Source organism: Pseudonaja textilis, chromosome 3 (genome assembly GCF_049901715.1).
Source record: "Pseudonaja textilis isolate UNSWEBS1 chromosome 3, rPseTex1.2, whole genome shotgun sequence".
Classification (NCBI taxonomy): Eukaryota; Metazoa; Chordata; class Lepidosauria; order Squamata; family Elapidae; genus Pseudonaja; species Pseudonaja textilis.
This window is the reverse complement of record NC_141992.1, coordinates 1,712,953-1,729,940: the sequence shown is the minus strand read 5'-3', so window position 1 is coordinate 1,729,940 and position 16,988 is coordinate 1,712,953. Positions and strand designations below refer to the sequence as shown.

Genomic DNA, 16,988 nt, shown 5'->3' with positions numbered 1-16,988 from the left:
AGAAGAGAAGAGAAGAGAAGAGAAGAGAATCCTACAGAAATACAGGAATAGAATAGCACAGCATAGCAGAGATAATGGAATAAAGAATAGAATAGAATAGAATAGAATAGAAATACAGGAGTAGAATAGCATAGCATAGATAATGGAATAAAGAATAGAATAGAACAGAACAGAATAGTATATAGAGAACTGGAAGGGACCTTGGAGGTCTTCTAGTCCAGCCCCATGTTCAAGGAGGAGAACCTATACCGTGTCAGACAAGTGACTGTCTAGCTTCTTTAAATTCTGGGCATTGAAGTCCACCCATCTTGAAGTTCCCAAGGCTGAGAAACACTGGCCAGGCTGGGGAATTCTGGGAGTTGAAGTCATTTTCAAGTCGCTCCGTGTGGCAAACCTTGTCTTAGAAAACGCTTCCCTTGAGGGGGAGGTCACCGAGTAACACCCCCTCCCCTCCCTGGGGGCCTGCTTGCCCCCAACCCTCAGGAGATTTTGCAAGGTGGAGATCTTGGTGGAGATCTTAACGTTGACCACTAGGAGGTCTGAGTTAATCAGCGCCTGCGGATGTTACTCATCGATTTTATATTTAAAGTTCTTTTTATCGGCCATTTAAGTTGCATTTGTTGAGGCTGTAAGACCGGATGGTATATAAAGTTCAAATGCAATAAACAAAATTACGTTAAAAACTTTGGCTGGCGCAAACTACGCACAACGTCGTAGTTGGTACAACCCCAGTGCAGTTAAAGATAGGGCAGAAAACACCAATACGACTGGAATTGCAATCATTTGACTAACGGATGCTCTGTTTAATTTAATTAAATTTATTGACTCAATGTACATTCCGCCCATCTCATTATTTGCAACTCTGGGCATCGTACCATGTTAGAAATACCGTAATGACATAATGAAAACATTTAAATGTCGAGCAGCAAATTAATATCAATTTAATTTTATTGGGCCAACCCAAAGAAAGAATGGAGTCCTGGCCTGGATCTAAAAATGGTGCGAACCAGGTACGTGTGGATCTGGCCCATCCTATGAGTTGCCGTGGGTTGAAATTTGATCCATCAAGAGGTTTTTTTATTAATCCAAACTCACCAATGTTTGCAATTCAGCCCCATTCCAGTGTTCTGATTTTAATAGATAGATTGATAGAATTCTTTTATTGGCCAAGGGTGATTGGACACACAAGGAATTTGTCTTTGGTGCAAATGCTCTCAGTGTGCATAAAAAAGAGACATTCGCCAAGAGTCAAGGATCATAAAATCCAACACTTAATGATAGTCATAGGGTACAATAATAATAGAATAGAATCATAATAGAATAGAATAGAATTCTTTTATTGGCCAATGTGATTGGACACACAAGGAATTTGTCTTTGGTGCAAATCCTCTCAGCGTACATAAAAGAAAAGAGACATCCGTCAAGAGTCAAGAATCATCAGGTCCAACACTTAATGAGAGTCATAGGGTACAATGAACAATCAAATCATATTAGGAAAACAGTCAATATAAATCGTAAGGATACAAGCGAGAAAGTTACAGCCATACAGTCGCACGTGAGATGGGATGAATGATAAGGAGTGATGAGAAGATTAACAGTAATAGTAGTGCAGACTTTGTAAATAGCTGAACAGGGTTGAGGGAATTATTTATAATTAATAATTCATGCTTTGTGGTTTTCATGCTTTGATTATTGTGGAGTCCTCGGTGCTCTTGGGGTACTTGGTTGCTTTCCTGGAGACATTTCACAACCCAATTGGGTAACATCATCAGTGCAAGGAGGGAATGAGGTTTGCAGAAAGGAGGAAGAGGAGAAGGAGGAAGAGGAGGAGGACTGTGGGGTCCTTGGTGCTCTCTGGGCTTGGTGGTTTTCTTGCAGATGTGTCATGACCCAACTAGGGAACATCATCAGTACTAGAAGGGAGGCGGGTTTAGACTTGTTCTGTCTCCCTTCTAGGACTGATGATGTTCCCTAGTTGGGTCACAAAACGCCTTGCAAGTAAACAAGCCAGGATCCCGCAGTTCAACCCTGGACTCTTCTACGGGTGCTTGGATGGTTTTAGATTGTGTTTTATGACACTGTAAGTCACCGTGAATTGCTTGACAAGTGAGAAGGCTGACAGATAAATTTACTAAATAATAAAATAAATGCCTCTTCCTCCCTCCCTTTTCTCTCCTCCTCCTCCCTTTTCTCCTCCTCCTCTTCTTCCTTCTCCTATTTCTCCTTCTCTCCCTCCCTTCTCCTTCTCCTCCTCTTCTCTTCCTCCTCCCCTTCCCTTTCTCCTCCTCCCTCCCCTCCCTCCTTTCCCCTCCTCATCCTCTTTCCCCTCTTCTTCCTTCTCCTACTTCCCCTTCTCTCCCTTTCTTCTCCCCCTCCCCTCTTCCCTTTCTCCTCCTCCTTCTCCCTTCCTTCTTCCCTCCCCCACGGCAGGACCCCCAATCTCTGGATGCCGCTGTGCAGAACACCTTGTCAGGGCTCTTCCCTCCCTTCGAGGTCACAGCTCCCACGGTGCTGAGCCAGCTCTTCCGGGTCCTGGAGTCCAGGTACCACGGGGATGGGCTCTGCTGCCTCCTGGACTTCCTCATCCCTCTGAAGCGTCTCCTGGAGCACATCCGACAAGCTGCCTGCGTAAGTACAGAAGGAAAATCCCCAGGCCTGGGATGTCTCTCTGTCTCTCATTCTCTCTCTCTGTCTCTCATTCTCTCTCTCTGTCTCTCATTCTCTCTCTCTGTCTCTCATTCTCTCTCTCTGTCTCTCATTCTCTCTCTCTGTCTCTCATTCTCTCTCTCTGATTCTCTCTCATTCTTTCTCTCTTTCTCCTTTTCTCTGTCTCTTTCTCATTTATCTCTCATTCTCTCTCTCTTTTCTCTCTCATTCTTTCTCTTTTTCTCTCTCATTCCCTCTGTCTCATTCTCTCTCTCTCTCTCTCTCTCTCTCTTCCCATTTCTCTCATTCTCTCATTCTTTCTCTTTCTCTTTTTTCTCTCTTTCTCATTCTTTTTCTCTCTTTCTCTTTCTCTCATTCTCTCTTATTCTCACTCTCTCTTTCTCTCTCTCATTCTTTCTCTTTCTCTCATTCTCTCTGTCTCATTCTCTCTCTCTCTCCCATATTCTCTCATTCTCTCATTCTTTCTCATTCTTTTTCTCTCTTTCTCTTTCTCTCATTCTCTCTTATTCTCTCTCTCTCTCTGATTCTCTCTCATTCTTTCTCTCTTTCTCCTTTTCTCTGTCTCTTTCTCATTTATCTCTCATTCTCTCTCTCTCTCTCATATTCTCTCATTCTTTCTCTTTCTCTTTTTTCTCTCTTTCTCATTCTTTCTCTTTCTCTTTTTTCTCTCTTTCTCATTCTTTTTCTCTCTTTCTCTCATTCTCTTATTCTCTCTCTCTGATTCTCTCTCATTCTTTCTCTCTTTCTCCTTTTCTCTGTCTCTTTCTCACTTATCTCTCATTCTCTCTCTCTTTTTCTCTCGCATTCTTTCTCTTTTTCTCTCTCATTCTCTCTCTGTCATTCTCTCATTCTCTTTTTCTCTCTTTCTTTCCCTCTCTCCTTTCCTCATTCCCTCTGTCTCATTCTCTCTCTCTCTCTCTCTCTCTCTCTCATATTCTCTCATTCTTTCACTTTCTCTCTTTCTCTCTCTCTCTTTCTCTCTGTCTCATTCTCTCTCTGTGTCATAATCTCTCATTCTTTCTCTCTCTCTTTTTCTACCTTTCTCTCTGTCTCTCTCTCATTCTTTCTTTCTCTCATTCTCCCCCTCCCTCTCCCTCTCCATGTAACCGGCAGCTCTGGGATGTTGGGCTCCAGTGCAGTGTCCACAGGTGTCTGGAGCAAGCCCCAGCAAAGACACACCCAGCATGGTAACTTCATGCAAATGGTAGAATTGCAGTTGTGCAATAAAATCAGGTCGTGTGTCTCCCACCTGCCGACAACTGTTGCAAAAGGAAAAAGTTGCACCGCTCTTGTTGACTCATGGCAGGGCCTTCTAGTCTTAGGGGACAGCCTTTGGCAACTTGAAGATGGGGAGGTGTCAGCCTCAAGATCTCTTCAGGTACCCTAACTGCTGTCTATCTCATTTATCTCTCCCATATCCTACCTACTTTATCTTCTCTACTACTAGGCTTAATTCTTTCGCTGTCATTAGCAAGGGGGGGGGAGGGGTAATTGTGGGGGGAAGAGAGCTGGAGGTGTTTTACACTCCTTTACTGTGGGTAAGCAAAAGGAGGGGGTGTATGATTTCTTCCTTTCAACTTTCCATTTCCTTGCTAGCCTCTATCCCCTTTTGCGCAGCTGTGAAGTCTTATCAAAATATGTCAAGGTCAACGGACAGAGGCCTCATCACCACCTGAAGATGCCCACATGATCATATTCAGAACTTTTAATTGGAAGAGACTTCTGGACTTTGGGGGGTGGGAACAATTCTATTCCTTTGTATATGTGATCTGCGTGCCAAATTCTCAGTTTCGGAATTCCATCTGTAGCTTCCTCTTCAATTCCCAGTAAAAGAATAACTTTGCTCTGATCCATGGAGTCTGGGTATTTCTTTCTTGGGTTTTGAAGGGAGCACACACTGACAGGAGGAGACTTCGACTCCCAGAATTCCCCATCTGTGCTAGAAGGAAGTGAGGTTTGTAGAGTGGAGGAGGAGGTCTATGAGATCTTTGGTGTTCTCTGAGTTTACTTGTTTTTTTAAAAAAGACATTTCATGACCCAAGTATGTAATATCATCAGTGCTAGGAAAGGAGTGGCGTTTGCAGAGAGAGAGAGAGAGAGAGAGAGAGAGAGAGGAGGAGGAGGAGGAGGAGGAGGAGGAGGAGGAGGAGGAGGAGGAGGACTGTGGGGTTCTTGGTCTCTCTGAGCTTGGTTATTTTCTTGCAGACATTACATGACCCACCTAGGGAACGTCATCAGTGCTAGAAAGGAATAGGGTTTGTGGAGAGGAGGAGGAGGAGGAGGAGGAGGAGGAACCATGGGATCCTTGGTGGTCTTTGAGCTTGGTTGTGTGCTTAAAGACACCTCACTACCACACTAGGTAACTTCATCAGTATGTCAGCTTTGGAAGCCATATTAACACCACAAGTTTCTACGCTGCTACATTCTTGTGCCTGGGAAGTTGGGAGGGGGGATTTCATGGAGCGTATGTGGTTAGACATCATAGCATTCTTCTTTTCGGTCAAGGTCATGTGATTCCTGCACCTGGGTGGGGAGGAGTAGAGGGGACGCCTCCATTTGGAACGGATGGTGAGGGGGCCTGTGATGGACTGAGGGGTGCCTGGGGTGGGTTTTGCGTTTTGAATGATTGAAGGAAAACCCGGAACTCTCAGGCTCGGGACTCTCCCAGGTGTGCCAGTAGGACAACTCTAACCCAATGAGAACTTTTGAGAAAATGCCTCTCTCGGAGTTTTTGGTTGGAGTTGGGTTTTTCTGGAACGCTGACACGGTGCATTCTTAGAATAGAATGGAATGAAATGGAATGGAATGGAATGGAATGGAATGGAATAGAATAGAATAGAATAGAATAGAATAGAATAGAATAGAATAGAATAGAATAGAATAGAATAGAATAAAGAATGGAGGAGTGGAATGGAGTGGAGTGGAGTGGAGTAGAGTAGAGTAGAGTAGTAAGTAGAGTAGAGAGTAGAGTAGAGTAGAGTATAGAATAGAGTAGAGTAGAGTAGAATAGAGTATAGAGTAGAGTGGTAAAGTAGAGTAGAATAGTGTATAGAAATAGAGAATAGAATATAGAATAGAATAGAATAGAATAGAATAGAATAGAATAGAATAGAATAGAATAGAATAGAATAGAATTCTTTATTGGCAAGTGTGGTTGGACACAGAGAATTTGTCTTGGTGCAAATGCTCTCAGTGTACATAAAAGAAAAGAGACATCCATCAAGAGTCAAGAATCATCAGGTACAACACTTAATGATAGTCATGGGTACAATGGAATGAGAAGAGAATAGAATAGAATAGAACAGAATAGAATAGAATAAAGAATGGAATGGAATGGAATGGGAGTGGGTGGAGTGGAGAGTAGAATACAGTATAGAGTAGAGTAGAGTAGGAATAGAACAGAATAGAAATATAGAATAGAAATATAGAATACAGTATGGAATGGAATGGAATGGAATGGGATGGATTAGAATAGAATAGAATAGAATAGAATAGAATAGAATAGAATAGAATAGAATAGAATAGAATAGAATAGAATAGAATAGAATAGAATAGAATAGAATTCTTTATTGGCCAAGTGTGACTGGACACATGAGGAATTTGTCTTGGTGCAAATGCTCTCAGTGTACATAAAAGAAAAGAGACATTTGTCAGGAGTCAAGAATCATCAGGTCCAACACTTAATGAGAGTCATAGGGTACAAATAAGCAATCAAATCATACTAGGAAACAGTCCATATAAAGTAAGGACACAATCGACAAAGTTACAGTCATAGGGTCACAAGCGGGAGGGGATGGGCGATAAGGAGTGATGAGAAGATTAATAGTAATAGTCGTGCAGAGTTTGTAAATAGTTGGACAGTGTTGAGGGAATTATTTGTTCAGCAGAGTGATGGCCTTTGGGGGGGAAAAACCTGTCCTTGTGTCTAGTTGTTCTGGTGTGCAGGGCTCTATAGCCTCGTTTTGAGGGAAGGAGTTGAAACAGTTTATGTCCGGGATGTGAGGGCCAATTATAAATATAAAAACAGTTAAAAGTGTTGGACAATATGATGGTTTCACTCCATGGCTTCTTCTCTTTCCTTCTCTCTCCCTCTCCCCCAGGCCCCCTACTCTGGCTGTGTCTTCCTGCATGAAGGCTGGCCCTTGTGCCTCCATGAGAAGGTGTCCGTCCATCTTAGCCCTTTGAACCCCCTCCTGCTCCGACCGGGAGACTTTTACCTCCAAGCCGAGCCTTGTGGGGAGCAGTCGGCCTGCCTGGTGGTGAAGTGTCTCTCCAGGGACTTGACCACCGTTGAGAAGATCTCCATCCCTGATGCCTCTTGCTCGTGGCTCTTCACCGAAGCCTGGTTGGAGGACATCAACCGGGACCTGGAGCGGCCAACCCTGCGCACCTGCCTGGTGGCCACCGGCAATGGCATTGTCCCCGTCCCATGGAATAAAATAGCCACCCCAGAGTTTGTCCAGCTCCCCAAAGCAGAACCTCCCATGGAGAAGGACGCCGTCCAGCCTGAGCCTCCAAACCACCCCAGCGGTGGAGACCAGGCCTCCAAACCATCTCAAGGCAAGTATCCTGGACTCATCAAGGTGGACCGTGGCTCCTGGAAGAGGTCCAACCTCTTTGTGGTGCCCAGCCTCTGCGACATCATCAGCGAGAACCTGGAAGGCGAATATGTCAACCTGGTGGAGTTTTCAGAAGAACCTCCCAAGGTTGAGATGTCTTCTCCATCGGTGGCTCCTCATCACCTTCCACCAGAAGCGGAGAAGGTGCTTCTTCAACCCAATGGGAAACCTGGCCCTCTGGGTGTGGCCTGGGATTGTGGGAAAGAGCAAGATTTGGAGGAGGGTCCCTGCACCCCCTGTCTGAGAAGGAAACTGAGCCCGGACTCCAAGACCCATGAGCCACGATGCCGTTACCGAGACTCCTACATGGCGGCTCTCCAGAACCCCATCAGCTTCAACTCGGGGCTGATGGCGGCCATATTGGAGGAAATGGACTTGAACCAAGCAGCAGACACGGAGGTCCAGCCGGATGAAGGGTCAGGCCAGCTGATCTCGCCGAACCTCTCCGGACACCCCAACAAGGACAGGAAAACAGAGGAAATCCCCAGGTCGGGGCCCACGAAACCCGCCAAGTCTCCGGCTGAAGGTCCGGCAGTCAGCAGTAAATTCTCCTTCCTGAAAGGCCACCGTCCCTTGGCCTCTTCTGGGGAGGGGTCTGCGCCCCCCGAGAAAGCTGGCAAGGGGCCCGAAGGGCCTCGGAAGAAAACGTCGATGGTCTCCTCTCCCAAAGTGGCCAGAGTGAAGCCAGCAGCCGGAAAGGGTAAGAGGAAGAGGAGGGTGGCAGGAACAAAATTGTGGTTTATGAGTAATCCTTGATATCAGGATTCCAGCAAGTGCCCTAATGAAATCAGGATTCTCGAGCCAAACTTCAAAAAACTTCGAAGGATTCATTAGAGGCGACCTAGTGACCCTGCCCTGCATGAAGCCAACTCTGGCCTATGTCATTTCCGGTCCCCTGTGACCCTGTTTTCCCCCTCCCTCCCCCCTGGGTGTGTCATAAACTGGATTCTCCCATTGAGCACCTTCACGGGCTGAGTGTCATCAATCACATTCTCCAATTATGGGCTGGGTGTCCTCATTCATGTTCTCCAATTAAATATATCTGAGGGCAAAAACTGTTATTTTAGTTACAATCCTTTAAAGAGAAGAGTTGGAATGGACTTTCGCTTTCAAATGGTTGCACGGCTCTTCCAGCTTTCCTTCCTCTCCCCCCCTCCATTTTTATGGCAACTACTAAAACAGGCCTAGGAATGTTTGATGAGTTGACATTCGGCTCCTCTCACTTCTTGAAGGTGACCCGTATTAAGCAAGAACAAATTGAGTGCAGATATAGAATTTAGGGTTGCTATAAGGCGATCCGCCGGGACATTCCTATTCTTTACCCAAGATTCCTCTGATAATGGGTAGCCCTTCCACTTGATTTGCTGTCAGGATTCCAGCAAGTGCCCTAATGAAATCATGATTCTCGAGCCAAACTTCGAAAAACTTCAAAGGATTCATTAGAGGCAACCTAGTGACCCTGCCCTGCATGAAGCCAACTCTGGCCTATGTCATTTCCAGTCCCCTAGGACCCTGTTTCCCCCCTGGGTGTCATAAACCGGATTCTCCCATTGAGCACCTTCACGGGCTGGGTGTCATCATTCACGTTCTCCAATTACGGGCTGGGTGTCATCAGTCACGTTCTCCAATTAAATATTTTCCCGGAGCTCCCAATCTTTTAAAGATAAGATTTGGAATGTACTTTTGCTTCCAAACTGCTGCACTGCTCTTCCCGATTGCCTTCTTCCACCCCTTATTTTTTTATGGTAACTACTAAAGCAGGCAGAGGAATGTTTGATGAGTTGACACTCAACTTATGGCAGGCGCCATTGAGCCCCCAAATTCCCATTGCTAAGGGAGACGGTCGTTAAGTTTTACCCCTTTTTATGACCTTTTCTTACTGCAATGCATTAAGTAAATCCCTGCAGTGTTTCAGTTACCGGGAGTAACCCGGTTGTTAAGTGAACCTGGCTTCCCCATTGACTTGCTTTATTGGACGGTCGCATAATGGGATCGACGTGGCCCTGGAGCCCAGCGACCATCATAAATACGAGTCGGCCGCCAATTTTGATTGTGTGACCGTGGGGATGTTGCAATGGTTGTAAGTCTGAAAAAGGGGTCCCTGAGTTTTTTTTTTCAGGGCCGTTGTAACTTCGGTTGCTCTACAAAATGTTGTGAGTTAAGGAACCCTTGTATTTGTAACATGGCAAGTTCCTAAGATGCATGGGCATTGAATTAACAAATTAAATTAAGTTAAATTAAACACAGCATCCGTTAGTCAAATGATTGCAATTCCTGTTGTGTTGGTGTTTTCTGCCCTATCTTTGCCTGCAGTGGGGTTGTACCAACTACGACGTTGTGCGTAGTTTGCGCCAGCCAAAGTTTTTAACATAATTTTGTTTATTGCATTTGAACTTTATATACCATCCGGTCTTACAGCCTCAACAAATGCAACTTAAATGGCTGATAAAAAGAACTTTAAATATAAAATCGATGAGTAACATCCGCAGGCGCTGATTAACTCAAACCGCCTAATGGTCAACGTTAGGATCTCCACCAAAGGAGGCCTTGCAAAATCTCCTGAGGGTTGGGGGTAAGCAGGCCCCCAGGGAGGGGAGGGGGCGTTAGCTGGTGACCTCCCCCTCAAGGGAAGCCTTGTCTTCAGCCCTCACCCCAATTCTCCCTAGCATTTTCTAAGACAAGGTTTGCCGCAACTAGCAACTTGAAGATCGGTGGATTTCAACTCCCAGAATTCCCCAGCCTGGTCAGTTTCTCAGCCTTGGGGAACTTGGAAAATGGGTAGAATTCCTGGAGTTGAAATCTATCACCTTCAACTTCCAAGGCTGAGAAACGCTGTATTTAAATATATAAGTTATTAATATTGTGTCCCTCTGTTATTATGAGGTTTATCAGCTGCCCAGAGTCACTTATCTGTGGGATGGGTTGCAAATGAATGAATGAATAGATATATAAGTGAATAAATAAATGAATAAGCCAATAAATGAATAAATAAGATCCATTTCTCTCCCAGGTTCCAGTCAGACCGAAGTTGCATTCGGGGAACTTTCCAGACCCGTGAATGTGGACGCTGTTGGCGTAACCTCCTCCAGCACCGATACCTCGATCAACGAGCCGCTTGTCCCGGGATCGAGTCCCTCCGCGTCGGTCCCGTGGGATCTGCTCAACTCCGAGCTTTTATCTTCGGGGATCGCCCGTCTTCCAGGTACCCTGAGTGGGAAAAAGCTCCAGGATCCTCCGAGAATCTCCCAGCTGGTCCAGTTGGGTTGGTGGCCGGAGAGTTGATCTGTGAAAGATTTGGGCAGAGTAGATCCTTAGCTTACAAATCTCTCTGGGATCAGCGTTTCTCAACCCGGCTCACTATCAGGGTTCTCCGAGCCAAGTTTCAAAAGAAATCCAGTTATTTATTTGGAGCAACATGTCAGCACGTACCCAAATGAAGTCAGCGCAGCCTCACATAATTTGCAGCCCACCTATAACAGACTTGGATGGGACTTTGCAGGTCATCTAGTCCACCCCCTGCTCAAGCAGGGGGCCTTATCCCATTTCAGACACAAGGGGCTGTCCAGTCTCTTCTTGAAAGCCTCCATTGATGAAGCTCCCATGGCTTTAGTATTTAGTATTTAATATTTATTTGATATGTCAATCGCTTACAAGATACAGGTACAAGAATAAATTTAATTTTGAATACATGAGGCAGATACTTATAAGAAAAATAAAACAAACAATAGGACAGGGACGGTAGGCACAATTGGTGCACTTATCCACACACCCTACAGACCTCTTAGGGAAGGGGTGAGGTCAATAGGAGACAGTCTAAGGTGAAAGTTTTTGGGGTTTGGGGAAGAAACCACAGAGTCAGGTAGAGGATTCCAGACATTGACCCCTCTGTTATTGCTGAAGTCATATTTCCTGCAATCAAGTTTGGTGCGGTTAACCTTGAGTTTGTATCTATTGTTTGCTCTTGTGTTGTTATGGTTGAAGCTGAAGTATTCATTGACAGGTAAGTCATTGCAATGTATGATTTTATATTCCATACTTAGATCGGACCAAAGACGGCGTAATTCAAGGTTTTCTAGGTCTAGAATTTCAAGTCTGGTGGCATAAGGTATTCTACAACAAGTAGAGGAGTGGAGAACTCTTCTTGTGAAATATTTCTGGACTTTCTCAACTGTGCTAATATCAGATACGTACCGTGGGTTCCAGACTGATGAGCTGTATTGGAGTATTGGTCTAGCAAATGTTTTGTACGCTCTAGTTATTAGTGTGATATTACCAGAGAAAAAGCTACGTAAGATTAGATTAACAACTCTTAATGCCTTTTTGGCTATGTAGTTACAGTGGGCTCTAGCACTTAGATCATTAGAGATGCGTATTCCAAGGTCCTTGACAGAGCTTGGATCCTCAACAAGGTCTTGACTATTTAGCTTGTATTTTATTTTCTGATTTTTTTCTGCCAGTATGTAAGACAGAGCATTTATTTGTTGAGATTTGAGGTTGCCATTTGTTTGACCATTCTGACACATCGTCGAGGTCTTTTTGAAGGGTAGCAGTATTGTCAGTGGTGTTGAAAAGCTTTACATCATCAGCGAGGAGGACGCAGTTGCTCTTAATATGATCACAGAGGCCATTTATGTAGAGTATGAAGAGGGTTGGTCCTAGAACACTGCCTTGGGGGACACCACTGTTGACAGGTACAGAATTTGATAGGACACTCCCAATTTTGACCCTTGGTTGTCTGTTTGACAGGAATGCTTCTATCCAGTTATGCCGGTGTCCAGAGATACCGTAAGATTTTAGTTTTAGGAGTAGTTTGTCATGTACCACTGAATCAAAGGCTTTACAGAAGTCTAAGTAGATTGCATCTATTGCTTTGCCCTGATCGAGTTGTGTAGTCCATATGTTTTTGCAGCGTAAGAGTTGCAGATTACAGGATAGTTTTTTTCTGAAACCAAATTGTTTATTGGAGAGTAGGTTGTTTGTCTCTAAGTGGAGGATGATGGATTGGTTAATAATTGATTCCATGACTTTACAGGTGATGCAGCATAAAGAGATTGATTGTTCTGTAATTTTCATCTAGGCTGGGGTCTCCCTTTTTGAAGATGGGGATGGCCGTGGCTTGTGACCATAGTTTTGGCAAGGAGCTGGTCCTGAAAGATTTTTCAGAGATTATGCTTAGAGGTTCGGCTGTGGCAGTGGATAGCTTTTTTAAGAAGTAGGCTCATATTCCGTCCGGTCCAATAGATAGAGATGGTTTTAGATTGCGCAGTGCTTTTTCAACAATGTTTTCTGTAAAATCAATATGTATTAGATCATTGTAGTTGTCTGTGGTTCGGCTAGGAAATCCTGGGCATGATCCATTGTTGTTTACAAATACTGAGCTAAAGAATGTGTTAAAGATGTTGGCTTTGATGGTGTCGTCGTTGCAGTCTTTACCATTAGTTCCTTTCAGGGGTGGGATGGACCTTGAGTCTTTTAGTTTGTTGTTTACAAAATTGTAAAAAAGCGCAGGTGGAACCGGTGTGTAGAAGGTTTTCCTCTTGTTTAACGTGATAATTGGTGCATTCAGTCTTTATCTGGTGGCATACATTTTTGTATCGGCTTTTGAAATTGGCAACGTGACCAGATTTATTTTTCCACGAAAGTGATCTCTTTTTGGATTGAAGCTTCCTTATTGTTATAGGTAATCTGGTTTTTTTGTGTGTGTTTTGGGAGTTGTTGTTGGTACATATAGTTTGATGACTCTTTTGACTTCAAGTAAAAATATGTTGTAATGGTCTTCTACAGTATTGCATCCAGGGAATAGAAATTGCCAATCAAGGGAAGAGAGATCATTGATTATAAGATCATAGCTGCCTTTTTTGAAGTTATAATTGGGGATTTTGTCATTGTGATGATTTTTGTGTGGACATATGTTGTGACAAAGGTCAATCATGTTGTGGTCACTGTTGGAAAAGGGTTCTTTAATTTGTATTCCGTAAATTGAATTCAAACTATTGCAGAAGTTGAGATCGAGGCAGTTGTTTAGTCTAGTGTTGTTGGTTACTAGTTGTTCCAGTCCCAGATTTGTAACAGCATTGTAGAAGGTTGCATGTATGGCTTCAGTATTACCTTCATTTAGGGTCCAGTTAATATGAGGTAGATTGAAGTCACCAAGAAAGATAAAAGTGTGTGGGCAGGAGTTGCCCATGTTAGTAGTGAATTTAGCTTGTTTGCATGTTCAATGTCATAATCAGGGGCTCTGTAACTTCTGGAGGCAAACTCGTCCTTCCTTCCTTCCTTCCTTCCTTCCTTCCTTCCTTCCTTCCTTCCTTCCTTCCTTCCTTCCTTCCTTCCATCCATCCATCCATCCATCCATCCATCCTTTTCTTCTGTCCTTCCTTGTTCACTCCTTCCCTCCTTCCATCTCTTATTTTATCTTATTTTATCTTACCTTAACTTACCTTACTCTATCTCTCTATCTTCATCTCTGTCTGTCTGTCTGTCTGTCTGTCTGTCTGTCTCTCTCTCTCTCTCCCTCTCTCTCCCTCTTCATCTCTACCAGTATCTACCTACCTACCTACCTATCTATCTATCTCAGAATCATAGAATCCTAGGGGCTGGATGGGACCTTGGAGGTCTTCTAGTCAAACCCCGTGCTTAGGCAGGAAACCCTACACCATTTCAGACAATTGACTGTCCAATCTCTTCTTTAAAAACCTCCAGTGATGAAGTGCCCACAACTTCCGGAGAAGAGCAGTTCCACTGGTTACTTGTTCTAAATAAGGAGAGCATTTTCCCTGAGCATTTTTCCATCTTCTTCGTGTCATCCCTGCTACGTTTCCCCTTCCAAAGTGGGGTAAATGAACAACAGTCGGTAAATTGGGATGCTCTGTAGGGTGCAACATTTTGGGGTAGTTTTTTTTTTACAACTCATGCAACGATCTCCAAATTTTGCCCACTTTCAAATTGTGGACTGAGGGGTTCAGGGGCTCTCTTGAGTTTGGTTGTTTTCTTTCAGACATTTCATGACCCAACTAGGGAACAACATCAGTGCTGGAAGACAGTGGGGCTTGCAGAGAGGAGGAGGAGGAGGAGGAGGAGGAGGAGGAGGAGGAGGAGGAGGAGGAGGAGGAGGAGGAGGAGGAGGAGGAGGGAGGAGAACAATTGTGGCGTCTTTGGGGCTCTCTGAGCTTGGTTGTTTTCTTGCAGACATTTCATGACCCAACTAGGGAATATCATCAGTGCTAGAAGGGAGAGGAATGTGCGGAGAGGAGGAGGAGGAGGAGGAGGAGGAGGAGGAGGAGGATAACAATTGTGGCATCCTTGGGGCTCTCTGAGCTTGGTTGTTTTCTTGCAGACGTTTCATGACCCAACTAGGGAACAATATCAGTGCTGGAAGGGACTGAGGTGTGGAGAGGAGGAGGAGGAAGAGGAGGAGGGGGAGGGGGAGGAGGACTGTGGGGTCCTTGGTGCTCTCTGAGTCTGGGGACTTCTGGGAGTTGAAGTCCACCAGTCTTAAAAAGTGACCATGTTTGGAGGGCCCTGGACTCCTGCGTGGTTTAACGTGACCTCTCACATTTCAGGCAGCGTGGACAAGCTCGGGAGGCCCGTGGTCGAAATCCCCCAAAACGGAGGAGGCTGGCAGGACCCTGGGATCTCCGCCAAAGAGGTGGCACGGCTTCTACTCTGCCTTTGCTCCATGGCCAGGTAAGCCATTCGAGAGGAAAGGGCGCCAAGACGGTGGGAGGAAGTCAAGGCTGGTGAGATCCCCTTCCTGTCCTCCATATAGGTGAGAGGGCCGCCCCATTTGCAGCCTGTTTGCCCCTCCCGAGGCCTGTTCCCAGTAAACGAGAGAAGGCGACTTCGGTTTTGGAGGAAGCGCCTTCCTTTTTCTCATTCTGCCACCCCTCCGGATGTCCTGGCAGGGCATGAGATGGTCCAAGTGCTCTCCAGTGGGCACTCTCCCCCACGGACGTGGAGTTGAGTCTTCAGATGAGCAGGGAACAAGGCGTCTTCCCTTTATGGAATGGGACAACTCACCACGACCAACTCACTGTGGGACAAGCTAACAATCCAGTTTAATTATTATCTCTCTGTATAAAAGCGAAACATCCCTCAGGCATCATCACAAAATCTCCAGAACCGTCAAATTTGGCCCATAAGTTCCTCTTGGCTTCTAGAGGGGCTCATTAAGAAAGGATTTTTCCAAATGACCATCAGACCATTTAGAGTATTTGCTATGTTATTATTATTAACACGCTCTGATGCTAAGGAGGTCTACTCCCCACTTGAAAAAAAAAAAAAAACTGTTCCAAATGCAAAACACAAGCAGTTTCCGTTTCACAGCACCAACCAGCTTTAGTCCAGAACAGTTGAGCTAAGCCACGCCCAGGCTCCTTGCTGTCTCCTTCTTGCTCACATAGCAAATACTCCTTCGGTTTCCAAACAGCCCTCAATTCTCTCACACACTGACAAGACGCTAGCCAGATGAATACCCATAAATGCTGGTAGGCAGAGGCAGAATTCCCCCCCTCCCTCTCTTATTTTCCTCCCTAAAAACTAGGCCCCACCACATAGTTTCACAGCAAAGCACAGGTATCAAGCTTGTTTTAAATAAATACAGATAATATTTTATTTTATTTTTGTCGTTCACATTTCATGGGTCCCTTGCTTTTGCACCAATGATTCCTTAATGATTCGATTCCACCACATTAGTGTAACGCCTAACCAGCAGCGACTTGTGCCAACGTGGCTATTGTGAGTTGGCTGTGGAGAGTAGGCCGCGGCGAATTTTCACAGACCGTCCCTTTGTCCATGTAGGATCCCCAAGTCCTGCTTAGGGAGAAAGGTATAGGATAGAGGTGGGAACTCCACCTGGAGGTTTATCTGTGTCCTCAGGGTCACCTGAGTGGTGGAAATGGGTGTGGAGCCTTCTTGGAACTGCTGAAAGGATGGTGTTGTAGGCTGGAGATAGATGGGGTCGTGTCCCTCCTCCTCCTCTGTTGAAGGAGGGCTGTTCAGTTTGGACTAGATGTCCTTTTGGGTCCTGCTTCCAAACCAGCGCTCCCCGCTGTCCAAAATGTGGATTTTGCTGTCCTCAGAAGAGTGACCATTGTCTTCTAAATGCAAATGGTCTGCTGAATCTTGTCCTGATGCGTTTGTTCTCCTATGTTGCGCCAAGCGTTTGTGAAGTGGCCGTTTGGTTTCCCCACTGTACAGATCTGCACAGGACTCACTGCATTGTACTGCATATACCATGTTGCTCGGTTTGGGTCTGGGTGTTTTTATCTGCGGGGTACACTGTACAATGCAGTGAGGCAGATCTGAAGAAGGTTGGGATGACCCATAGCCTCTCAAAATAAACATTACAAAACATACATTAAAGTCGGTAAAGCCTTCCACTTAACTTCACTGTTTTATTAGGCACAGTTTAAAGTCACAAAAGTGAATAATGAGGCAAAAAGGAACCCAAAACAAACCACACGGATGAGATTCCGAAGAAAGCCAAGATAATTAATCATAACATTCCAGGAACATAACCCAGGAGAGTCCATGGGAGGAATGCCAGCGAAGATAAACCTCTTTCAAAGAACAATAAACTTTGACTCCAGCAATTCTGCCTACGCAGTTGCAAACGTATATACATTGCTCCCAGCTGCAAGCCACGAGGAGGATCATGGTAATTTCCTCCTGAGTAGACCTCGCTTTTCCCTGATCCTCTCC

General features: G+C 45.0%; 1 protein-coding gene across 1 annotated transcript in view; it reads left to right on the top strand.

The window, feature by feature from the left end:
- KIAA1755 (KIAA1755 ortholog) overlaps window positions 1-16,988 on the top strand; it is an 82,444-nt gene that overhangs the window by 12,223 nt on the left and 53,233 nt on the right. The window contains 4 exon segments of the mRNA XM_087928686.1: window positions 2,431-2,628; window positions 6,768-7,986; window positions 10,297-10,488; window positions 14,849-14,972. Coding sequence (XP_087784812.1) covers window positions 2,431-2,628; window positions 6,768-7,986; window positions 10,297-10,488; window positions 14,849-14,972 — 1,733 coding nt within the window.